This window comes from Branchiostoma floridae, chromosome 11, assembly GCF_000003815.2.
Source record: "Branchiostoma floridae strain S238N-H82 chromosome 11, Bfl_VNyyK, whole genome shotgun sequence".
NCBI lineage: Eukaryota > Metazoa > Chordata > Leptocardii > Amphioxiformes > Branchiostomatidae > Branchiostoma > Branchiostoma floridae.
In genome coordinates, this window is record NC_049989.1 from 5,146,793 (window position 1) to 5,173,030 (window position 26,238).

General features: G+C 42.6%; 2 protein-coding genes across 2 annotated transcripts in view; both read right to left on the reverse strand.

Annotated features, from left to right (window-relative positions):
- The window catches only part of LOC118426427 (WSC domain-containing protein 2-like), a 27,423-nt gene extending 2,225 nt beyond the window's left edge, over window positions 1-25,198 (reverse strand). The window contains exons 1-5 of the mRNA XM_035835802.1: window positions 23,356-25,198; window positions 10,459-10,579; window positions 6,405-6,628; window positions 4,825-4,979; window positions 4,217-4,394 (exon numbers count right to left, since the gene is read on the reverse strand). Coding sequence (XP_035691695.1) covers window positions 4,217-4,394; window positions 4,825-4,979; window positions 6,405-6,628; window positions 10,459-10,579; window positions 23,356-23,770 — 1,093 coding nt within the window. The 5' untranslated portion in view covers window positions 23,771-25,198. The remainder of the gene's footprint in view (window positions 1-4,216; window positions 4,395-4,824; window positions 4,980-6,404; window positions 6,629-10,458; window positions 10,580-23,355) is intronic.
- LOC118426428 (potassium channel subfamily K member 16-like) lies at window positions 960-3,036 on the reverse strand. Its single transcript, XM_035835803.1, has one exon. The coding sequence runs from the start codon at window positions 2,570-2,572 to the stop codon at window positions 1,448-1,450; it is 1,125 nt and encodes a 374-aa protein (XP_035691696.1). The 5' UTR covers window positions 2,573-3,036; the 3' UTR covers window positions 960-1,447.
- Window positions 25,199-26,238: the final 1,040 nt, after the last annotated feature.

Below are 26,238 nucleotides of genomic sequence, written 5' to 3' on the forward strand. Positions count from 1 at the left end.
TTGCGTTGTGTGGCCCAAGGGCTACTGAAACGGAGATGGGCACCGCCCTATGCGCCATCAGGCGCGGGAAGGACTTTAACTTTAACTTTTTATTACACTGCATTTATGATTCTTATAATGATTTTTCAGTTCCTACGTAATTCAAATTCCTGTCGTCGGTGAAAATGTGAAGGATAAAAGTAGCCTTTTTGAGCCCGTAGAAACAATGGGTTGTAATCCACTGTGCCTTGGGCACGGTATATAGCAGGTGGAGCCCTTCCCTTTCCTTCCACCACCTTTTACCTTACCAACCGAAGTCAGGTACGTATGCATGTACACCTGAGTGGAGTGAGGGAAGTCGTGTTAAGCGCGTTGCGTCGAGGCAGGAACTTCAGAAATCGAACGCGTGCCCTCTTGATCTGGTGTCCGCTAGCATAGGCCCTCATCCATTCGACACCACATGTCGTTAGGTAGCTGCTGTCAGTACATTCCAGAGACTTACACCACGAGACACGGTTGAAATAGACAAAATCGGTCGTTGTAACCCTATCTCGTCTCACACCAACTGTGGTGTTATCTCTATAAACCTGCGCTAGGCACGGTCTAATTCTTCACTGTACTCTGTGTCCTTTATTCTTCTACCCATCTATTGGAGTTCATCGACCAGAAACAATGACTGATTGTAAAATGTGTTGAAAACAGACCGTTTTTTTGTTTATTTACTTCGTTTATGATTTTGACATAAATTAGCTCTCTGAAACGGGGTAATAAAGTTAATACGGATGGTAAAGTTTCTTTGTTTATCAACCAAAGGTTTTCGCTAGTTCTTTTCCTCTAGGCAGCTATGGTTGGTTCTACTAGTTCATTTTTGCCATAAGGAGGATAGCAGTATCCCCGATCTGGCAAGCTAAATATGGACTTACTACTCGCAAAACGTGCCCACTGATTATAACTTTAACATCTTGCATCAGAAGTAGAAGATAAAGTGTAGGATTTCTATTTATGCAAGAATTGACAGATAATGGGACTAACGTAACCGTCATGTGTGTATCGTTTGACAGGATGTCAAGCTCTGATTCCTGAACAGAAATTTAATCATCCAAAAAGGAAGAAAGAAAGAAATGAGGTCAGACTGCTGCATTATCTACACATTGTTTATTTCATGCAGTGAAAACCTTCTGAACAAAAGAGTTGTGCAATGTTCTGTCAAACTTTGCTGGGATGGACTTTTAATTCGTGGTCTTTTGCCTTATGTGACATACATGTCCAGTTATCAGCGTGAATATACCGTCTATACAAGAGTTCTTACAGTTACATGTACATCGCATCCGGTGATATAAATGGAAAAAAATATATCTCACTCTATATCTAATACCTCCTTTAGTAAAGTCAACGCGTATGTACCACAGTCTCACATATAGATACGTGATTTGTTGTTCTCATGGTTCACCATGTTTGAGGTGTGAGTCTATGCCGAGCCTTGAGTTGCGCCCTTGGTCTGTCGATGAAACAGTGGGTGTCCCGCCGCCTTTCGTTCAGGAACAGTCTCGACCGCTGGAAGCTCCTTTTCTTTCAGTTCTTCCCCCTTGTCGTCAGGTGAGGTTTCCAGCGACTCGACCTTCCCGTCGATACTCTCCAACCCGCGCGTGATGAGATCGAACACCAAGACGAGATAAGCCAGGCCGCCCAGGAGCCAGACGAACATGGCGGCGAAGTAGAACGCTGAGTAGTTGATGTCTTTTCTATTTCCGATGACGTAGTCCCCGAAGCCGATAGTGGACAAGGAGATGAACATGTAGTACAGGGCCTCCCAGTAGGTCCAGTTCTCTGTGGTACAGACCGTGATGGTGGGGAGGGCGAAGAAGAAGATCAGTCCCATTAACAGAAGACAGGCTTGCGCGCCCTTGTTAACTTTCTCGCGGTTCCAGTGCGGTCTAGCCTTGCAGACTCTCTTGGTCGCACGGCTGGAAAGCTTCAGCAGCGCCTTGGAGATCTTAGAGAGCAGGAAAGCCGTCAAGGGGATGCCGAGCAAGGCGTAGAAGACACAGAAGACCCGGCCGCCGACGGTAACGGGCGACATTACCCCGTACCCCATAGTCGTCACCACCGTGATGGTGAAACCGAACGCGCCCTGGAAGCTCCACATGAGCGGCGTACTCTCACCTTCCGTGCTCCTCGGATCGAGTCCCCGGTCTATAGACAAGCCAACAACGTCCACAATGTCTGCCAGCTGGTCTGGTGTAAGGATTATCAGTGGTAGATTCTCCATCCTGATGCAGCTGGAGTTTTCTGCTTGCGCGCTTGTCAGATTGTCTAGTGTCTCTTGCAAGTACCACATCATGAAATCGCTTATGGTGGTGAGGTTTGCCCTGAGGACACAACATTTCGTGTCGTGTTCGCCCGCAGCGTCCGCGGCACAGAAGGGTTGTAGTTTGTCGACTAAGTCTCCGCCGAGGAAGGTATGCTGAAGCCCAAAAACTCGCTCCCGAACTTTGATCTCTTCTGCGCTCTCCAGGACGTGGAAAACCCCACCTCCTATCAGAAGGTACGCCACGAAGATGGGGAGAAGTATCAAGATGGTCTTGGAGCTCATTTTGAAGCAGGCGAAGGTTTGAAATTCGACTCGACAAAACCGTAGAAAAACCCTTTTGTAATAACTTCCCAGCCGCGCAGAAATTCTTGAATCGTAAGTCAAAGTCAAAACGAAATGGCCCAGAGCAGGAATGTACAGTCGGCTTTCAACGAACCCTACTCTCAAAACATGCAGCCAACTCTGTCAGCAGCCTCTGTTGACTCTGTGGTAGGTGCCGAGTAAAGGAAACCCCTCCGCATGACGGTTGCAAACAAACGGCAGGGAAGCCGTACGGAACACTGCACTTCATGCGGGCGCGGGCGCACACTTTATCCTGTTGTTGACAGAACAACGCGGTTCACTATCTATGCCCGGTCGCTATGATACTATAAAACCATATCATTATAAGTTGAAGAGACACGACCAATCATCTAGCAGGTGGTTCAATACTATCATTTAGGTTAATCACTAATCGCAGGGCTGATATTTATAACTAGACAGCCAGACGAAGGGTTTCGGAAATCCTTTAATGAGATTTTGTTTATAGAGGGCATACGCTTCTGTAATTTAAGTATTAGTGTCACAAAGACGGTGGACGGAACGGCATTCCTTGAGCTATATGGGTTTCTAAAGACAAAAGTTTCTGCATTGTGCTTTTAAGTCTTAAATGACAATGCTATTATTTTGTTGAAAGGTAAATATGGCACATTGGGCGCATCGTGTCGCACATTGCAGGTCTCAAACCCCTTTCTCCTTTTCTGTGTTTCACTCTGTCTGTCGTTCTCTTTGCATGTGTGGTGCGCATGTGTGTGTCTGATGCTTGCTAAATGTCATAGGATCGAATTAACCTGACTGAAAGAGAAGCATCTAAGGACCTGACTACATTCCGTATCTAAAAGCGCTCACAACAAATCTTCTTCTTTTTCGGGTGATTTGTTTTCTTTCGTCATCAAAGTGACGTGAGCCATATGAAACCAAACGGAACTTGATACTATGCAGGTCAGTGCACCTAGCTAGCAGAGAAGGAATGAAACCAGTAAACATTAAATTAGGTCGCCTCTCGGAGAAGGTCTTACTGAACAGAATAAACAAGACAAAATAAACAATATTATTGTGAATTTCTTTTTATGTCCATTATAAAGATAACTGTGAATTTCTCTCCATTTCTATCTATTCATTTTCATGCAAGCCTGCATCAAGGGCGTCCTTATCTGCATGACTTAATTTGGATGCCAACCTTCCTATTCTGCCATTGTCCGGTTACACCATATTCCTCCTCACATCCTGTCACTCTACAAAATTCAAATAGATACGAATACGGACTCACACCAAGAAAAACAAACGCACAGACCAAAAACAATTATTATACCCCCAATTTTGTATAGGTAAGAAAACAAACAAAACTGCGAAGCGCTATGCAATATATTTTACAACACAATAGATAGTCACAATACAATACAATACATTAGGTTAAGTTCGGATTGCACTGACTCGGTCTAGTTCATATCGCACCGTTAGTATATGTTTCATTTTGTACTAATGAAGGAGACAGATAGTCGCCGAAACGTCTACGGAAGAATTAAAAGAAGGTTGTGTAACGAAGAAGACTTTGTTCAATTGATCTACCAACCTGATGAAACTATTTACGAATACATATTAATATACCTTCAATCTCTGTCCTATACACGGACATGTGTGAGGGCCCTCCGCACTTTTGTCGCTCGTTCCCAGAACAGCTGAAGTTGCAGTTGTCATCTGACGATGCGTTGACAAGTCGGCAGGTGGCGCTGGCGTTCAGACACTGGCAAACCGTGGCATTTCGCACAAGGGCGAGAGTATAAATCTGTAAAAAAACACGTCAGGCAGCGTAGAACTTTAAAGCTGACATATAAAGAGTATAGGAACACTTTATAAAGTTGGTAATTTTAATAGAGGTCTTATATCTAGTTCAAACTCGCCAGCGTGCTGTATTGTAAAATGTTATTCAGTTCAGCACAGCTGCTAATGATGATGTGGCCGGTGGACACATCATAGAAAGAAAACACGAAAATGCAGTTAAGCGTGTACTGGAAGGGATTTCAAGTCTCAAACAATTTTAAGTTGACATATAAACAGTATAGGAACACTCCATTAAGTTGATGATTTGAACAGACCTCCTATAACTAGTTTAAACATGAAAATGAAGTTAGGCGTGTGCTGGAAATGATGTTAAGTCCCCTAACCTAATAACAGCGTCACTTTTGATAAGAAGACAAGCAGTTTTTTGCATTTACCTGTTGTTGACAGCTCAGACGACACCGCCTTGGCGTGAGGAGATGGTCCCGTACCGGCATGGAGGCGGTCCGTTCCAGCCCCGGCCGGACCGGGTAGCATCCCCGGTAAGCCTCGTCCGTCTCCGCGTCCAGGTACCGCTCTCGGGACCGGGGGTCTGCGTGGGACGGGTTGATAGAAATCTTTGTTGACACAACAACAGTAAACCGACTTTCGTACGTGTAGCGTGTTCGTCTATTACCGCTACATATATTACATATAAACAGACAAGTATATACAAATGCATTGCCTACATATATGAATATCTATAGATATGAATAAGTTAACATGTTGTGTCTAGCGTGTCATTTTCACTATGGCTCTAAAGTTCTTTTACATGTTTACCTACTTGAACACAGTAAGGGTTATCTCCTCTCAGAATGTAGCTCTATGTAGAATGGAATGTATCAAATTCTTTACAGCAAGCGAAAAGAAATGTGACGTAAAAAGCGAAGTAATCCAAATAAAGTCTACACTTGCCAGGTTGGGTGATTTGCATTACAAATGTTAATGTACCAATATTAGGAAAAAGACTGTCCAAAATAAAGATGACTTGCACGTACACCAGTACAGAAACAATTTTTTTACAGATATAGATATTTCCTACGGATTAGAGATTTTGCTGAAAACATGCAGAGGAAATATGCTACGTTTTCTACAAAATGTTTGTCTTTCAAGTCAGGCTCAAAATTCCTAACGAACCTCAGCGTTCAGTCGAGAAAATGATGCATCAAGTTCAATGTACCGAGAATCATTGAACTTTTTGAAGCCGCTCTTTCTGAAAGGTCGGATGAACTACATGCACAATCTGAATGGATCTACTCAAAATCGCTTGTAAAAGAAAAGGGCAAAACAGCGAAGGTTATCCCGTCCCAGATTTCGGGGTTATCCTGAGAATTGAACCCATGCCCTTTAGAGCAAGTAGAGGACAAATGTAACACTACATCTCCACAGCTGTACGGGGAAGATAACATCCTAGGAAGATTGAGCGATGATCCCGAGACGCCAGGCAGGGCAAGCTGTCTTTATCGGCTATGGATCTTAGAATTGAAATAAATGATTCTGGGGCCGTGAGGAAGTAATCATAGTTCTGCTACTCGTTATCCATTAAATAGTTATCAAGACATCCAAGCAGTACACATGTCTGTAATGGATTAGGCACTTAGTTATCTAGCTTATATGGGGTGATTCAAATCATCCAGTTAATCATTATTACGAAGATCTCAACTTTTAACTTTCCCATCAATAAGTGAGAAGATGTACGACACATCGTAACACTTCTATAAATCAAGGATGTGCTTTTAAACCTCCTTGACTGTATAGATTTTGGATGCAAAAGGATGCAAAGTAAGGGTAAATACGGGTATACTTGTAACAGTAACTCACGACTTACTGTCCAATGAGATTGCTAGAAGAACATACTTTGATAATAGGACGTTACTTTGTGTATATGTACATGTCATACAATGACTCATAGCCGTTGGCCAATGAGATATCTTGATAGATGATAGTTGTTTAGCCAACCACTGTACGTCTTACAAACCTGGTCTGAGTATCCCCAGCTCCACTCTCTGCCTGTCTTTCGGAGGCCGTCCCATGGACCTGGGGTGGATGTGGTAGACTGTCAGACGGTTCACCCCACCACAGGTGCTGTTCTCATGGCCTGGGCAGGAGACGTTACAGTCTGACACGGACGCAGGGCCCCTGTGCAGCTGTTTCCCACAGTAACACTCTCCTCCGAACTCCAGGCCCACGAACGGGAAATATCTACAATGAGAATGAAGAAACTATAGCCATAGAAAGTTACACCACAGAAAACGTTACAGTCTGACAGGGTCGCAGGGCCCCTGTGTATCTGCTTCCCGCAGTAACACTCTCCCCCGAACTCCAGGCCCACGAACGGGAAATATCTATAGACAATTGATCATGAGAATAATGAATCTAGAGTCCATTCCAAGACACCACACGGGGTTTTCAATGGTATTTGTAATACTAGTATTTTCGGATTATTGATAATATATGATTAGAAATTATCATGAATATTGATAAATATTTGGAAAAAAGGAAATGCAGGAACACAATGTTTTAGGACTTGTTTTCATAGTTAGCAAAAACGTTGCCATCAAAGGAATCATTTTTGAAATAAATTTTAAATATAGATTGATTTGTTTCAACTTAACAAAAATTTCGAAAAAATGACATCGACCAGTTGCACCCGTAACGAGCCGCCAATCTTTGAAGACCTGTTTGGGTCTGGTAGTCAGACATGAAAAGTTGAACCACAGCAAACGCCTAGCTGAAAATGGAAAATGAAAAGAATATCTATTTGATGTTGTCTCATATCTATCCCTTAGTCTAATTATTTGCCTGTTGGGGTACCACAGAAGATTTGGCAACAAGTTTCTCCACATTTCTAGGTTATCTGTTTTTCTTATAATGTTTTACTTAGTGTCTTGCCTGTCCATTTTCTGATATCATCCTCCCATCTTTTCTACTGCCTTAACTTTTTTCTTCCTCCTTTGACGGCTTCTTGCATGATAGTCCATCCAATGTTACCAACTAAGTCGTTTTTTTCACAGCTTTCTGGCAAAAGTTTCAACAAAAGTGGAGCGTCATTTATCGATCCTTGTGACCTTTGCCTCCCAGACAGGTCGTCCGAAAACTCACACCGCCCTTTAACTACATGAGTTCCACAGAAGTCAATTGATTTTAAGGCAGCAGGTCGGTATCGAGCGCCCCCCGCAGTGACATCTGTGTCAGGATGGTACGGTCGGGACGGCACGCCAAATCGTCTGCAGCGAAGCAGGTTGATCTGTGACCGCATCACTGTTTGAGGGGAACATCTGCGGCGGAGGGATCTGATCCAAGACCGATTCACCCGATTTCATCACATCTGCCAAAGATCACAAAATCAATGTGGAGATAATTGGCTAACGGTGCTCAGCAGAGCTAGACTTTTCTTCTTAGTTCATGTGCCACAAGAGGGGAGGTGGTAGACAACGGAGTTTGAATGCAAAAAAGCTACGGCGTATCAGTTAGGTAAAGCCAGTTGCATCTTTACAGAAAAGAGACAGATTCAAAAATAGAAATAAACGTTTACAACCATTATCAATTCATCACCATAGACCATACATTTAAGGACTGCAGAATAGAAATCCGGAGACATCTTATTCAATTTATTTATTCATCTCAAAATAGGTGGGTGGCCCCTACAACATTTGAAAGTTGACTTTCAAGGGGCCCACCATACATGTAAACAAGACAAACAATGTGTTGCATTCAATCAAAGTAAGACACCGGTGGACAACATTAGTACATCACATAAACACCGAGGCGTCAAAACAAAATCAGTGTCCATTTCACCAAGGAGTTTTAAGGTTGGCGTTCTTCCAACTGTTCGATTTGCCTTTCAAAGAATAAGAATGGGTCCTTTAAGAACGATTGCAGCCTTGTTTTTCCGTCAGATGTATTTGATTTTGCAATAGAATCAGCCCTCCTATTCAAGGAAACATATCAAATTGAGATAGATTCGCCATTACAGTGGGCTTTTGGAACTACCATGCGGATTAATGTGGCGGCACCAGAAGAATAAAAATTGGGGATGAGAATCGATTGAGAAAATCCTATTATCATCACAAGACTTAGATTGCTTCTAAATGCGCTTTTTTTTACTCTCTGTGAATACGTCTTACTTTATGCTAACCAATCAAAATTTGGGTTACAAGATAAGACTTAATAATTTAGTCTTCCGTGCGCTTTAAGCTGCTAGCCTGGAAGCTCTAAACGATCATGGAAATTCGGGCAGCTTTATCAATAATTGTACGCATATAGTTATATCTCCGAGCCCGTTGCAAAATCAGTCACGATTTCGTTGCCTTGAAGTGTTTTTATGCATTTTAGAGATATCTTCTGACTATGGTAGTCTCTGAGTTTGATGAATGTGTGGCTAACATTCTTATACATGTACATAATATTTTGGATGGTATGGGCTTCAGAATTGTAGTAATTATCTTGCATGAACTCTGTAATATGTTGGCCAAGTCTTGTGTGTTATTACGGCAAAACGGTGTTGCGGCAAGGTCGAGACATGTTTTCAATTAAGTCGTATGCAGACGAAAGGTAACAGGAGCATTAGTATTAGACGCTACCGATTAAATCCACCGTAAGATGTATCATTCCACAGATGCTAATGCATCGCAAACAGGACGTATGTGGTGAGATTGTTACGTTTGTCTGTGTCGCCATCCTGCCATTCTTATGCAGACCGTGCACTGTCGCATACACTATTGCATGCAGTTGGAATTCATCTTATGTTATCGATGCATATCAAGTTCTTTGTATTTGAAAGAAATTGGATGAATGTACATTGTAATACGGAAGTTGACTACCATCTATGGCTTTCTATGGCAGTGAAATAAACGAGTGTCATAAAGTACAGAGCGGCCTTGAGAAACACTTTCCGTGTTACTTATTTGTCTCGATATGATTTACCCAGCACGTGTGAATTGGTGGCTTCATCTTGTACATTCAAGACTGTACTTCATCATCCAGAGGTCTGATTAGAAGGAAACCAATCAATTGACTTGAATCGTTTATCTTAATCAGATCTGTCCAAGAAGGATAATGGAGTCGTGCAATTACTGATGATGGGAAGTGTTCGCCCATGCGACGTGAACGTGTTAGAGAAGTCTAGCGTCAGCCGTGGAGGCTAATTGTTTCCAATCTGTAAAGTCGAATAAATAAATAAATAATAGCCTTTGGATTACCAGGCCTTCCTACGGGGGTGCTGGGATCGTAGAATTCGGCAAAGAATCGTCGGGAAATTGGCCAGGGGAGTCAGTCTACGCTAAGGTTTAAGTTTCCCCTCCCCTGGTAGCAAAACTCCCTGTCAAATTCTTTTCCCTATAATAGCCAGCGTAGTCAATCTGGTAGAGACTACATCTACGTATGGGTATACAAACAGTCTTCCTCATGCTCTCTATGTCATTCACATCAATGTGTTCGATTCAGAGCCCATATTTGACAACCAGAAATGTATATCATAACTTGGTATCCTCTGTTATAACTGATCAAGTTGACAATATTGTCATCATTAAATGTTATCCCACCAGTCGTGTAATGGTGTGTTTGCCTATCAAACATGTCTATAAACATAAAGTAAATGTTATTGAATAAAGCGCCTTAGCGCTTACTCTCACCAAAAAGGCCGATAGTATGTGTCATGTATGCTCATTTTGAAACCTATAGTTAAGAAGCATGTAGTGAAGTTACCAACCTGGGATTGTGTTCAAAAATTCGTATTTTCCCAGAACTATCATAAAGTGGAATTTGTTATCACCAAGGACAGTATGGTCATCTTTGTTGGATAGTTTTTAAAAAGAGCATTTGCAGATAGATGTGCAAAAGCTAGGTGTAACAGGTCGCTCAGTGTAAGATAACCAGTTGCTGAGGCATCGGTTGTCTGCAAAGCTGGTGTATTACTCCAAAGGGTGGTTATACTGGCTATATAGATACAGATACAGATACAGAAGCTGGTGTGTTAAGCCGAAGGGCTGTCTATATAGATACAGATACAGAGTGAATGCTATAATATTGACCTTTTCCTGCAGTGGTTGAGACATTTCTCCACCGTCATCCTCCTGTAGTCGGACAGGAACTCCTCCTGCAGCGTCCGGAGGGAGGGAACCACGCTGTCCTCGTAACAGCCCAGGAACGTCACTGCACAGGAGGGAGAAAACAGGTTATCAAGAAAAACAGCAAAAACAAGAGTTCGGAGACTAGAATAGTCTGATTAAGTAAACGATTTCTACATTTACATAATGGTTATGTACACATTGGTTATGTACAAATTGGTTATGTACAAATTCAGATAACTTACATTGTTCAAAATGTTGAATGTGCAATCATTTACCATTTAGAAGAATTATAGCACGTTTACAATAATCATGCAAATTAGGGACATATTTGCATAATTGATATCTGTTAATGTTCCACCAGCCACAAACCACATATATGACGGGAGCCCAAAATTAACCTTGACCTTCGTCTTCCCAACACCTACCTGTATACTAAATATCATGGCAATCCATCCAGAGGTTCTTGAGTTATACTGACCACAAATATCCGGAAACACACACACAGAGACAGACACACCCAAAACTATATCTCCATTTTCATGGAGATAATCACAACCATGGTTAGGATAAAACGCCACTGGACAGGATTTGAAACAAACATCAGTGCACTATACTGGTGACGCTAAAGAAGAGGGATGAATGTCACTCGAAACGTTCGGAAGTAAAGCCACCTGTAGAGATTGAATTTTATTTGAACATCAGCGCTTCTTTCGGTTGTCGAAAAAGAAGCAACAATGACAACAACGACTATGATAAAACACGCATGATAACAACACACGACAGGCACGTACAAGCCTACAATAGCAAGAGGCCTTCTTCCAGAGGTATGTCGAAAGTTTGAAATGATATGCTTTATTGTATTTTCCTGGATTCTGCAAAAAAATACACGTCTCTCAACCTTTCGTTACTAAGACTTGCACACCTAATGACAAGCACGATAATTCTTAGTTTTTTATCCATAAGGCCATACGAATCCCACCAAGTTTTCAAAGTCAATTTCAACTGGGAAGAACGTCTCCAAACCGGTTTAACAATATGCTACACACGTGACCGATGACGCATTATCGGCGCCCTTTGATCCCCGAATCTCGTTCTCGATCGTGTTGTCAGACGATATCTTGCTGTGGTTTCTGCCAAGTGAAGATTGATAGATGTCTCTTGGTTTATCTATCTCCCCATCAGTCTGCTCACTAATTCAATTAAAGTAGCCCTTCCGTGCCTGAGGGGGGCAAGAGCAAGATGAATGCTTCTACCTGGCGCGCATTCCCGCATGCAAGTCAGATGAAGATGCTATTGGGTTCGTCTCGTCTATCTGCGTTATGGTTTGCTGCGTCTACGATTTCCATGCACGACACTATCGACTGGAAAATCGGAGGGAAAAGAAGGATATCGTGCGCATCAGGGGCTGGCTAGCTTCTGTACATTTATAGAATACAAAACAATATCGATTAAAATGGTCGCTCTTTCATTTAGGAATAAACAAGAGTAAAATCTCACTGACTTTTCAGGCATCCATTAATTGGATTCCGTTTTGAATCCTACATTTGTAGCGATGTAAGACAGCATGGCATTTTATAAATCTTATTATTAATGTAGCAGCCACCACAGCGTGCGTATTACCACAAATCATGATATCCAGATGAGAGAAGAATACATTATTGCAAATCGCAGTTGTAACACAGAGGTGGATCTTAAAGAAAAAATAAGATTTTCGTTGGCAAATGTGCAGATCTTGGCGCATCGGCACACCAAACCCGTGTGACATTTTTATCACGCTATCAAGAAAAACACGCAAACTATCTTTTGAGACATACTAAAGCAAGTCAGCCAGAATGGTACTGCGAAAATCATACATAGGTGTCCCCTGGTGGAAAAAAAGTAATCTTATCGAAGTATTGCCCAAGAGACCGAAGAAAGGGCAACGTAATGAAATATAGATATTACAGAACGCCTCCTGCAAACCTTATATGTTATGACTCGAACTTCAAGCATGACCTTTTTGCTGAATGCCTTAAAGCCCAGACAGGGGCGTAAATATGGCTTTGTAGAAGCCGGTACGGTGTAAGGAAGCGTCATCTCGAAATCCTCTCAAAGCAAAACCCATTGAAAACGTGGGATGATTTCCATAAACTCACAGGAGATCATAGTTATGATGTATAACATCCTCCACCTTGCTACATCTATTTGCCGCTCCGCGCAGCTGTGTCACTCTACCTAAACCATCAATACCGGTCCCTACTGAGGCGCGCGGTTGATATGAATATCCGTTGTCATTTCGACATGTCGGCAGATCCATCGCTCATTGCTAAATGACGGCTCTCTTAGGAAATCTCCAATCAAAGGCCTAGAGCGAGGTAACGGAAGGAACTTTCAGCACCAGGGACAGGCTACGTAGACTGCCACGCCTCTTTTTCAAAAAAGAAACAAAGATCAGATTTTTTAGCATTGAGTCCAGCATTGTTTTAGCGACCTTCGGGAGCGGACAAAAGCGAACAAGGCTGGACTCCAGACTATTTTTTTCATATAAATGATTAAACGGTGAAATTGTTTAATCAAATCTATGCATAATAACATGGACCAGAAGTGAAAAAGTACAGCAAACTTTGAAAGACTAGTCTACCATTACAGGTCTGTCACATTGAGTGGGGTTGAATTATGTTATAGCTATTTATGCTTTTGTTTCCTTTTCTTGACTTCACAGAAACACTACACTTTCAAGCATCTGTATTCTTACTCTCAGTCACACCTAATAATTTTGTCACCTTCATTTCTTGTCATCATTCAAAAGTATTCTGAAGTTCCAGGGCGTATAACTCCAGAAAAATGACAAACGATATAGCAGTGCTTCAAATAACCTTTAATCTAGAAAAAACACTCTAAGAGTAGGAAGCATAAGGCGAAGACGACCCGTTCCTAGACACGCCTGGTAGATTATATCTTAAGATTACCCGCATGACATGTTCATCTGTCTTGCGGAGTACGTTCCCGTGGATCACAGTGAGAAGATGACGTTGATATAATGGCGGGATTTGCCAGGTTTGTGTTAGGGCACCTGATCAATACATGCACGGTGTCACGTGACATTTTGATAGTCAGAAACTGCAAGATATACAGATCCCTCCAGCAGACCTAACAGAACACAAAAAAGACTTGAAATTGCCTTCATATAAGATGGCGTACATGTATACAGTGTCGCATAAGCTTAATCTCCAAGCAGATCCTACGGTGCCATAAGATAGTATCAAAGCTGGTCAGGGAGTGTAGCCGGCTAAGGGAGTCAAACGGGGAAGTTTGATACTATACATTACGCACCGTGGATCTGGTTGGAGATTAGCATAAGCTAGTTGCGACAATGGCATATTTTCACAAATGATGAAAGCTGCAAAATACGCAACGCCAAGACATACAGACCCCTACAAGAGAACACACAGTAGTTTGCTGATTTCCTTTCAAAATATGTTACAAATGATATGAAAACAGAGTAATAAACGGTACTGTGTAGCTGTTAACAGGAGGTGATTGAACATTGGGCAATAAATACTTCAAAGTCCAAACTAGCCATATTCTCTAGCGTGCTATGTGTGTACTTAAAATATCTGCACTTAAAATCTTAGAATACATGGCACTTTGTCACACTATCAGAAGATGGACATAATTTTGTCTGTCGGAAAATCCTTTGGAGTCAAAAGATTAAGATAATTACAGGCTGGTGATATCGGTTTTCATTACGTAATACAGACATATTTTGACATCGCGAAGATGAATATGAAGACGTCGTCCCTTTAATTGTGTTAGAGTGATCAATCTTACTATACAAGTGCTCATTAAGTCACATAAATGGATTGGAAAGTCCGTTATCAAAACAGACTGCACCCCAGGCAACTTAAATGGAGCCATCCATCAATCCTGAACATGCAGCCATGTTGATCTTTGGGTGCTGCAGCTGTTGGAGAGTTAATCTATGTACGGATCTCTTTCCGTTTCAGATCAATTTTGCACAGTTAATTTGTTTGACATTACAACAACGTGTGTAGGGAGATGTTTTGTATTAGAATGCTTCAATAAGTTGTCTAATTAGGAAATACCCGTTGTATAGATATACAAACGACGTCTGTGACATACGTATCAATCCGTACTTTGTTTGATAGCAGAACCTCTACACATCAGACTAGCTATAAGTTTATAGAGACTGTTGTCCTCTTAATGTAATTATTCATAAATCAACATTTCTCGCAGTTTGCCTCCTTTGCACGTCCTTTAAAACAAGCTACTAAGCATTCAATTCAGATGCTGCATGGCCCAAGATCTTTAACTCCGGTGCGTACCTCAGCCACCATCGTTATGATATAGGGTTATACACGTATCAACTTTGCATTGTGTTTCATTACGTCATAGGAGAGATGAGTAAGTATGGTGGACTGTTTTAAGATTTCTAGACAACTCCAAAGGCCAGGGACAGGGTCTGAGATGCCAGGAGGTAGAAACAGCTAATAAAAACTCGCCGGTCCTGTTCATGAGCTTGTCCACCGTAATCTAGTGAGTCGAGATGTCTGATATCGATTGCCGACGTACAACGGATTGATGACGCCTCGCTGTTCACACAGCTCGTAAGTACAATGTACACCGACGTGACAAATGACACCGTCAATATAAGGAATGACCCTTGTCCACAAGAGAACAAGTCGGGTTTGTGTTAGACGGAAGATCAATTTTGATGCCTTGGAACGGGCGGCAGAGGAGAAAAATTTCCCAAACCCGTTGGCAACGGCTGGAAGCTGTTCGATGTCTGCAAGTACTGGAACCGGTCGATTTTTGTACAATAGGACTGAAAATTACATTCCTGACGTCTCAAAGCGCACGGTTTTGCGGGATGAATGCAAGCTGTTGGGGATGCATTTATATAGAATCATTATTCATTCCGCAGAGAAATAGTAATCATGCTACAAACCACACTGCAGACTAGGCCAGGTGCAGAATTTGCAGTTGGTTAGCAGCTCTCTTTTTCATGTAACTTCAAAATTTTATGAGCATTTGCATTCATTTGAGAAACTTGAAGGTGATAACGGACGAAGTATAGATACTAAAATGTGAATACAAGTTTTCAAGAGCTTTCCTCCCTCCCCTCGTCATTGATACGCCATATTTCCCTCGTTAACTAAGAAATAGATCAAACTTTAGGACCTTTCTCCGTTAGAAGGAGGTAGGCAAAGAAAAAAAGTTTTGCATCAGAATGCACGGCATTAAACAGCAGCCCCGGTCGAACACAGTAGCGACGATTTTCCAGAAGTTATTTCGAGGTTCCACTGAGCTCGTACATCACATAGCGTAGTTCTGGCAGGTAGGATATAGATGTCTTTGAATTCAGTTAGGAGGCTGATTTGATTTTTCACCAAAGGAAGGGTAGACTGCACAAGATCTATTCATCTGTTAGTTCAGAAATGGCGCCATATATTCACATCTGCGGCTGGCACAATGGTGTTTTTAAGGGGGGTCTGGGGAGCTGTGGTCCATGGGCTGTTTGAGAATAAACGGTCTTCAGGAAATGCCGATTGATTGGAACATCTACCGGTTTTCTGTAGAGTGTTTTGAACACTGTTTAAAGGGGTCAAAAAGCTAAATATCTAAGACCGTCCATGACAAATAGAACGAAAACTCGACGGATGCCCTGGTCCGTCAATTTTTCCGTTACTTTGGATCCAAATCTATTTCACCAAGCTTAGCATTGTCATTTTAGGCTTCTATCCTCTGTACTTACCAACTGATTCTTTTACTTTGCTTGCCAACCGCGGTATTGTCATTTAGGAAACTTAGCTCATAGCAAGAACCACGAACCGTATTTTCTAACGTTATATACATTGTAGATGATGGTAAACCAATTTCTCCATACTTAGGGACCATAGACATGCTAGGACGTCATCCATTTTTGATCCACAACAGCATTCCGATTTTGCTTCCAAATTGTTGACGATTTGTACAGGGATTACATCGATCTTATGCTACTATATCTATGGAGGAAGCGACAGCAGTTCAATCATTACCGTTACCATTAAACTGCACGTAGGAAAGCTCCATCTTGCTAACGAGGTCCCATGGGGATGAGAAAGTTGAAAAATATCGCTCGAAAACTTTCTTATTGTGAAGTCGACACTGATGGAAGCGAAGCACTCTGTAGTCTGCGTTCAGTTGGAACCGGGAAAGGTCGCTCCAGTGTCTTGTACATTATCATCGGAATGATTCGTGGCGTCTAACTGGCTGATTAAAAGTACATACGAATGAAAAACACCACGGGAGGTCTTCGTTGAGGGCAAAAAATCTGCATAAAAGATGCAGGAAAATGCAGAGTTTCGGTTGAATAGCTCTTGCTACTCATTTCTTGTTCGACTTTGGTCACACTGTTCTTGTTTTGTTTCTGGAGTCAATAAATGAATCAATTTGACGTTCGTTTCCATCTCTTTAAAATGTATATGTAACGTTGGAAAATCTTTCGGTTATCATATTGAGCTTTGACTTATTATATTGAGATCCACAGCTTTGGGGTTTTGCGTTTTCTGCAATGTTTGTTTTATCTCTGGATGATTGACGACACCCTTCGCTCCTCCTATCGAGAAGACGTCAAAGAGATAGATGGCCAGCGCGGTCTGCTGTTGGCTCGTACTCTAGATTAAAGGCATTCCTGTCTGTTTTATTGCACCTAGTGCATTAAGCTGTTTTATAGGGCACAGACATATTGCCGACTTCTAGCCGTAAAGCTTCAGGACACTGGAAGGTCAGACTTTTATGGTACTCTGCGTTTCGGTCTTATTAAAGGTTGCTCATCCGTGTCGTGTAAGACAAACTTTATTGGGAGTATGAGTCTCTTTAATGTCGACGCTTTCTCGTAACTATTCCTTTAAATCACCACCAGCTCGCACAGGCTGATGAGATATTTGTAGTTCTTACAAGTTTCAATGCCACCTTGCCTGTACTTTCACGGTAACGTATTCTGCATTACCATACAGTGGTTGTTTCACCTCTATGACAAGAGTTATAAGTGCAAACTTCACAGTACTTGTGCCATTTAGCCTCTGGCCACTGTCTGAAGAAGCTGTACATAGCGAAACTATAGTTTGGCCGACGGGCGGAATAAAAGTTCAAAACTTGAACTATGTGGCTCCAGATGTCTTTCTGAGGTACGACTGCAGTGTGCAATATGTCAGTAGCTTGAGGAATGAATCTAGCTACCCTACTATATACTGATATCTATAGTATGTTACCCACGAAATAAATAAAGTCTGTTATGGCCTCCCAAACCAGCTGCGGTGGTGGCATAAGATTGAGAGATTCGAAACCGCAACCACGATTCCCGGTACGACTTTAGTTACACGCATCCGCTAAACAACCGTGCACACGGCAGGAACACGTCGTTAATGACAACATTACTTTCCATTCTACAGGGGATATACTGCCGTAAAACTCGTTACGCTGCTTTGTTCCCGATTACCAATGGTAATTATCGGAGCGCAGGTAGAAATTGAAAAACTGAGTACGTGCGGACCGGAAAATATGTCATAAAGGCTTCGGATCTGCCGCTTAACTTCGTTTTATGACTTATGCTATGTGGGGGAGGTTATAGACAGTAGGCATATAAAATATATATATACGTTAGGGAAATAAACCATAGCTGTGAACTATTAATATATAAACTGGTGTTCTCTCCTGTAGAAGCCACCGTCCCATTTTTATCGATCGACCTTTACCAGAGTTATGTGATGGTAATCGTTAAAAACAAACCCTCATCTTCATGATGTAATAACCTGGTGAATTAGAAATGAATATTTTCTACGTACATTAAAATATCATGGTACAAGTAGACTCGGCATTTGCAAATACGAGGATCAGCGTAAATACTAAAAGGTTACGTCTTCATACTCCAATGTGAAAGTCTATGGATTCTTGCCTTGATTGCTTGTCAAACTTAGTACCCAGTTGGGAAAAAAACAGTGCCGGGTGTTCTCTATTCTAATTTACACTCACCACAGAGAGACCAGTGAATGGGATACCATCAACTCGTCTGTCACTGGAGTTTTGCACAATGGAATGCAGAGGCAACGTTACATTGTAAGCATCAGTGTGACTGCACTAAAATCACCATTGCAAAATAATAAAAAGGTGTAGGCTTATGTTAAGCTTAGGGAGGATTATTTATTCATGATACATGATATAGAAAAACAGTTATACAAAGCGTGGTGGCGTCTGCGTCTTTAGCTGTGGATTATGATAAAATAGTTGTACTGAATGAGGAAAATACATGAATATGGTATGTTTTCAAGCTATAAGACTTCTGAGACTGCCACGTGTCGCACAGTACTTAGACTTTGACCGCAAACGTTACGGTAAAAAATCCCCCAAAGACTGTAGCTTCTGACCAAATTTACGTAATACACGATTTCAGACAAATGCATGTGCGTTTTCTTTTATATCACACCACACCATTACCATCCATCCCGGCACTAGCTGTTATGATACCCAATATTGCTTGCCATTTGCAGACTGGTTGTAAAACCATAAAGTCGAGCATCCCAGCGTCCAACTTTGACTTTTAACGACATATCTTTATCTGATTCCACCGCTGTCCCCGGGCAAATGGCACGGGTGCAGTCGTAAACAGTAAAAGATATGGTAAGCTCACATCTTGTTACATGGCCGCCAAAGTTTAATGGCCGCGCAGGGGGAGACCGGGTTGTTAAGTGGTATGTGCAGTTTACCCGATGACTACCGGGAGTGTCGTAAATGAAGACATCAACTCGTGAATGGTAAGGCCACCCGTTTGAGGACAGTAAAACTGTCGTAAACTACATGGCTAATGTGAATTGGAAGGTCAGGGGTGTTTCGTTGAATAACCTTGTGGAGACGGCATAGATTGGTACCAGCATCAACACGCATGGAGAACAACAGAATAACATGTAAATAGCACCGAGAGTAACCGTTTGATGTTGACATTGTGTCAAAACAGAAAGGCGTTTGAAATCCTTAATCAACGGATGGCACCGGGTAATTTGTACATGTTGTGTTTTATATAGCGAATTAGCTGTTTAATGCGTTTCAAATCACAGGGAGTCTGCATTTCGAAAGCTAAGTAGCATATGGTTTTCCACAGACTGCATTCAGCACCAAGGAGAGAACCATTCTTTATAGTGTTCTACAGACTACATATTTAGCATCAAGGCTAGTACCAGTCTTTATGTAGTTAGTTCTACGTACTGCACTTTTAGCCCCAAGGAGATTGCCACTCTCTACAATAGCCTACAGACTATACATTCAGCACCAGACTACAGTGCTCTATAGACTACGCACTAAGCACCAAGGAAAGGGTGTTTCTCTATAGTGCTCTCCACACTACACATTCAGCACCAAGAGAAAACAATTCTCTAAAGTGTTCTGCAGACCACACATTCAGCACCAAGGAGGGGACCATCCTCTTATGTCTTCTGAGTATCATGTATTCCTCACCAAGAGAGTACCGTTCTCCATGGTATTACGTAGAATGCACATTCAGTACCAAGGAGAGTACCATTTTATATATCGTGTTCAATGAACGAGAATTGCTTTTCTTAACACATCACAAGTAGGAATGAATATTGTAGGGAGGGGGGGGGGTAAATCATATAAAATCAAGACAGATAAACCATTGTTATTTAGGATGATATGAGCAATTCTTTCTATCGAAAGTGGTACCTTTCAGAAGCAGCTTAGAACAAGGTATTGGTACCAATACTGCCTCTACGTGTCGCTTTTTCCCTTGCAGCTATTCTTTAAGCTCAGTACGAGTACATCGGAAGATTCCATCCGATTCGAAAGTGAGAAGTATCTTTTCTTCATATACCTGTGCAATGGGCTCAACAACACTGCAGGATTTAGAAAAAGGTCAAACTGCATTGTAGACGGACCTGAAATTGCAAGGTAGCGCTTCTACGAGAAAATTACAGTCCTGCTATGTTATCTCTCATTCATACCGGGGGCCTTTTGCAAACGCTGTCGGAATATTCAAGCAGCAACAAATAGGCGCTTCTGGTCGTTTTCTTATAGTTTCTCGTATCGGACCTTCAGTACACATTTGATTCTATATGTTCCAAAACACACAGCTACACGCATTATAATAAATAATAAATTCACGGGTCTCAGTGGCAAGTGTGCAGATGGTGGAGGTGTTTTTTGGCACCTTTAGACAGATTAGCCGTGAGGCTCGGTGGACGTCACTCCACCGTCATGGGGGCAGGGGCATGGCGAGTTTAGAACTCAGGACCTTCTGATTCTGACTCCAACGCTCTAATCGTTGCGCCACACAGCTACACACATTACCGTGATCTATCTCCCCCTCTCTACCCCCTCTCTCTTCCTCTCCCCTCTCTCTCCTCCCCCTCTCTCCCTCTCCCCCTCTCTCCCTCTTTCTCCCCCTCTCTCTCCCTCTCCTTTCTCTCTCTCTCCTTTCTCTTCTCTCTCTCTCCCTCTCTCTTCCTCCTCTCTATCCCTCTCTCCCCCCTCTCTCTCCCCTCTTGCTCTCTTCGCGGATGGAGAAAAACAAAGCACACCCGAAAAGTGCTACCATCCATCAGAGAGACGGAAACGTGTGACTCGCTACACTGCCGCAATTATGTCACCAGAAGGAACTGCCTCGGCCTCTGCCCCCCTGACGTCCGCGGGGGCGATCCCGGGCTGCTCCTCGGGGCCACCTCCATCCATCGCCGAGCTCATGAATGAATCATACCGACACGAGGTCGACCTTTCGATATTGCCTCTCCGTCCCCTGCTCTCCACGGAAGTGATTCCCACCTTTGTTACCCTTTACGGAGATGTGCCGAAATGTTAACAAGGAGTCTGGGAAAGCATTCTGTCTTTCTGCTGTCATTTACTACGATATATCCTCACTCTTGAAACCTCCCCCACAATGCATTGACTTCTCCCTGGGTTCGTTTTGCACCTAAGGCCATTTGTTTTACATTTGATGATGTACACCAATCAAAGGGTAATAGCACGTCAGACTACCAAAATAGAAAACTACGCTGTGCTAAACGTACTGGCTTCCTTCAACAGATTTGAACTAGATAAATATTCAGCATTTTTGTTAACATTCCATTTCTATGAAAAAGTGGCAAAAATTTACGAAAGACTGATGATAGGCACAAGACGAGAAGACTATTTCAATATGTTCTATATTGCTAGGCAACATCTACTCATATCAAACATAATTAACCATACAACATTGAAATACTAGGTAGATGGTTTATGATAGAGCATCAGCTACTTGCAGAAATATACTGAAATTCATTTCATTATTGAATTCAAAATCCCATTTGTCCATAAGAGGAATTGTAAAAGTAAGATTTGACCCTACCCAAGGCCTTGCTGATTTAGCATTTCATTGAAGTACGAAAGGTCTTAAGAGAATGCGGTAAGGGTCATGACTACAACATACTTTAATCTGGCAAAATTGATAACTGTCATTTCAAAACATACATAGAAAATCTTCCATGAATAGTGTCTCTACACCCTGAAGCTTACCCACATTCAATGTTACAGATACTGATCAGATTGTTCGAAAAATGACATCGCCGACCGAAAATTGAAATTGATGTTCAATATCGCTTCGTGCGGTCCAATATTCGGGCCGAACATGTCACAATGTATTATTCATACTCACACTGATATGCATCAAGATATGGTATTGTTACTTTTGCTTACATAGTCGGTTACATCTTGATCTATGAACGAATGCTAGTTAGCTCATTCTCTAACTCATTTTAAAGATCAGAGATTGTAACCTTTGCCATATTGTATATGTATATGTAATGGCATGTCTGAATTTTACTCATACTTTTGTGATATTGTCCTTAACTGACTTGGACGCCTCCTGACCTTCTGCTAGACCTCTATGAGAACAACGCCATTCATTTTTAAGGCTACATAATCATGATAATTGATTTATCTTGATGCATCGTGTTCTGCGCAGAAAAAGAATTGATTGAGATGATGAAGAATTGCAAGGGATAACAGATAGCCTATATCAGTTTCACCAAGGATCCGATTGTTGTATGTACGAAAGGAACATGAATACCTTTGGTGCTTCCCTAGATGCCTCCAGAAATGTTATAGTTGTATAGTATTTCAATAGGAAACTCACTGGAAAATTCAATAAACAATCGTTTGGAAGAGACATGATTTGGACGATAAACGCAGAGAGTAGACCCCTAGTCATAAAGGTCACCTGCTTATTCTTTGATCATTCGTTCAAACAACAATTGCGGTCACTGCCACGGGCATGGTCTATCATACTACATAGTTCCTGAAGGTAAAGGTCAACTGCAATGGCATACATGCATTGTGAGGACCGCTACCCCGTCCTGTATTCACATATTGAATAAAACATCCCCAGGCTCCAAGTCCAAAGGTAAAGCCCGGTGCCGAAGATGTCAATGGGGAGTGAAAAGCGACTGTGCAAATGTAGCGATGCATACATGATAAGGATTACACAGGCACGCGCGACAGCTTTTCTAATAAATCTATAATGAAGCGGTAGTCACCTAACCATCCCACCGCTTCAAGTGCAAACCTATACATGTAAAACCTTTCATACCGTTTACCCAAAACTCATTACCGCTACACGGCAATGCCAACCAGCCAGTTCCCAACGTTGCACCAAGGCTTCTCTTTCTTCATTACTTCTATACTCCCACGTACACGGGCAATTCTTTCACTACCATACATGATTTAGCTGGGGGTAACTGCCTTCGCTTCTGCCCCATTTACTCCATCTACCGATCAATGCCAGCTACGTACACTGGCATCGGTAAAGTAGCTGTCTTTCAAATGGCAAGGACTTACCGTTGATCCCCGCTAGTGTTAATGGCTGGTACATGACTCTTCCCGGTCTTTCCTTGATTGCCTTTTTGATAAAAGCCTGATGATCTACTGCGCTGACCGTTCCTTTCATTCTCGTAGATGTTTTATTCCCAGGGGCCGATTCTGTCCCGGCAGGGATTGACCGGAGGCGTGTGTTTTTCTGATTCCCTAATTTAGATACGGCGGAAGGTCTTGAACGATGAGGAAGCTGTAAGTCTGGCAGCACAGAAAATTCAACGCCCTCAAGAAGGTCCCGTCTGGATGGTGACAGATTCGTATTGTCCACCTGCCTGGTTATGAGCATCAGGCTGCAGAGGGACACCCCAGTGAGCACGAGAAGTGCCGGGGTTCCTACTCTCATGGTGGCCCGGGAAAGCTTGAGTAGCAGGCGGGCCATCAGCAACTTGAGCCCGACGATGTCCCCCTCTCGGTACAGCTAAGCAGTCCTCTACCAGATGTAGTTGGTATCAGTTAAATGTGCACCGTAGACACCTTTCAAAAGACGCACAATATTCTGTCTAACGCTGTCGGCACACAGTAAGCAGAAAGGACAGCCCTGATGAACTTTCCTCAGATGTGACACTGCCAGCAAATCCTCTAAATGGCAGCTGATTTTCCAAGAATATCCAGTAACCAGAGGTCTCCCACCTCCAACACGGATCAAACGCGTGCGATTAGCTCTCTAAATAAAAGATTGTCCCTGACCCGTGGTGATGCAGAGATGCTCCTAGTCACCGATGGTGCTTATACTTACAGCGACCTCCTCTCCGGAACGTGCTGACGGATGAACGATAACCGCGTGTCTCTGCGCGAGCTCCGTCCTATTTCATACTAACTTCAGTCTCGCTTGCCTTGCGGAGAGTCCAATGGGTGATGACGTTAAAACTCATCGAAAATTTATGAGAAAATGTGCAGAATAGTCTGGTCGAGAAAAGCTGCACGTCTCTGAAGGTTAAGCTGCGAGTAAAGTGAAATATTAAAGGCGTTCCTTTCATCATCACTGCTCGGATTCACGCCTTGATGAATCCGCCTCTTCCCCATTGCCCTATCCGCCCAAGTCTATTACTGCCCACCCAGCCTTGCAAAATTGCACATTCGAAGAGGATTCAATCCCAGTGCACAGTGTGCCGAGGGAGTCAGAGAAGCTCTACTGCAGAGGAAAGGACTGGAACGGGCAGGCATTATGGAGAAGGCTGGTAACAAATATCGTTTACTCGGATGTCTATAACCTTCATTAACGACGGAGGCTGGAACAGCCTGGAATGGCTCAATATTCATTTCAACTCTAACGCTGACAAAGACAGCATGTCGACGGGTGATTCCGTCAGGAATTAATCAGAAAACCAGATGGTGCCCGACTATGGGTGAGCACAAACAACCATTACTCATTTTCTGCTTCGTTCATGAAAACATGCACAGTTCAAAAATGTAGTAGCAATAAAATGGGATACCCACACCCACTAACTGTTTGCTGAAAATAGGTGTTGCAATCATCGTATAATGTAAAGTTCAATGTATATGCACAGCAGTGCTATTATGTTACCCTTTTCGCCTGTGCATAGCATCGAACTATGCATGCGAGATTGTAACGTATCGCCTCATTTCGTCAACGCGCTTCTTTTGATTTATTATTATGCGTTGTGGGATGCAACATTTAAGATGACGTGTGGATACTGAACCGCAACTTACTGCTTCGCATCAGCAGCGCTGGCAACCGTACAACCTATATCGCTTCAAGCCCGCTATACTTCAGAATTAACGGTCGCACATTCAAAGGTTGGCGTCGTTAAGGGACAGTTTCATCCGATGAACGATAACCCGGTGCTGTAAGACGATTCTGATAACGTGTCAGATTTGGGGGGTCCAGTGAATTAACGGGGTGGGCAGACCCCCCCCCCCTTTTTCCAAACAAAACCCCCAATCATCTCCACAAGGCCGCAGGACGTGTTGCCGATGCTAAAGATTTCATTCACGTGGGGTGAAGATATTTTGATGTAACCCCCAGATCATCTTCCAGAGGAACTTTCACAAAGCAGGCTGCCAGCTCCGGGCAGGTTGCATTAAATCAGATCAGTTTTCCGGGGGGTGTCATCATAAATCATTGATCTACGAGCCTGGAGCTACGTGGAAATATCATCGCCTTGCGTCTCATCTGAAGGTTACCTTGGAAGTCAGTACTAGTCAGTACTTGTCTAACTTGTCATTAGTTCCCGCAGCACACACAAGACAAAATTACTTCTCTATCGCACCATTCTTTGAATCAAAGTGGTATGAAATATCAAGCAGATATCGAAAGAATCACAGTTGATATTTAAAATGTGTATGTGTGTATGATACACTACTTTCATCAAAACTACCCTTTCATGTAAGGGTGAACAGTCTAAAGGTATAATCAAAGCAGAATAACCGACGCTTTCAGACAGACTCGATGGGTGTCTGCAACCACGTTTTCAACCCCAGCAGAGGCAGAGAAAAGATTTACCGGCACCGAAAGGGCATACATGACTAGCTATCCGCGCCCGGGGGTATATGATGGATTTGTGAGTCCGTTTCCTCAGGTATAAACTATTACGTTAGTACCTGTCCTTGGTGCTGAACAGTCACCACAACAGTCAGTAACAAAATCATCGCCTGAAGTCGTATGAATATTGTGCAGGGAACAGTGAAAATTCTCCTAAGCCTATCAGCTACAGTAACAGCCGTGTCGATTGCAGCATAAGCCTCGCTTCCCTCCGTCCATCCAAACTAGCCGCTGGGTGGAAAGCTCAAACTGCGTATGCTCCAATCACCACGTTAAGTTCATGGGGGATTTTGTGAGATTAAAATGGGCGTCAAGATGGTTTAGTGTGTGTACACGCTTCCCAG

Excerpts from the sequence above, each read along its gene's own strand:
- LOC118426428 (XM_035835803.1), bottom strand. The coding sequence starts at position 2,572 with ATGAGCTCCAAGACCATCTTGATACTTCTCCCCATCTTCGTGGCGTAC.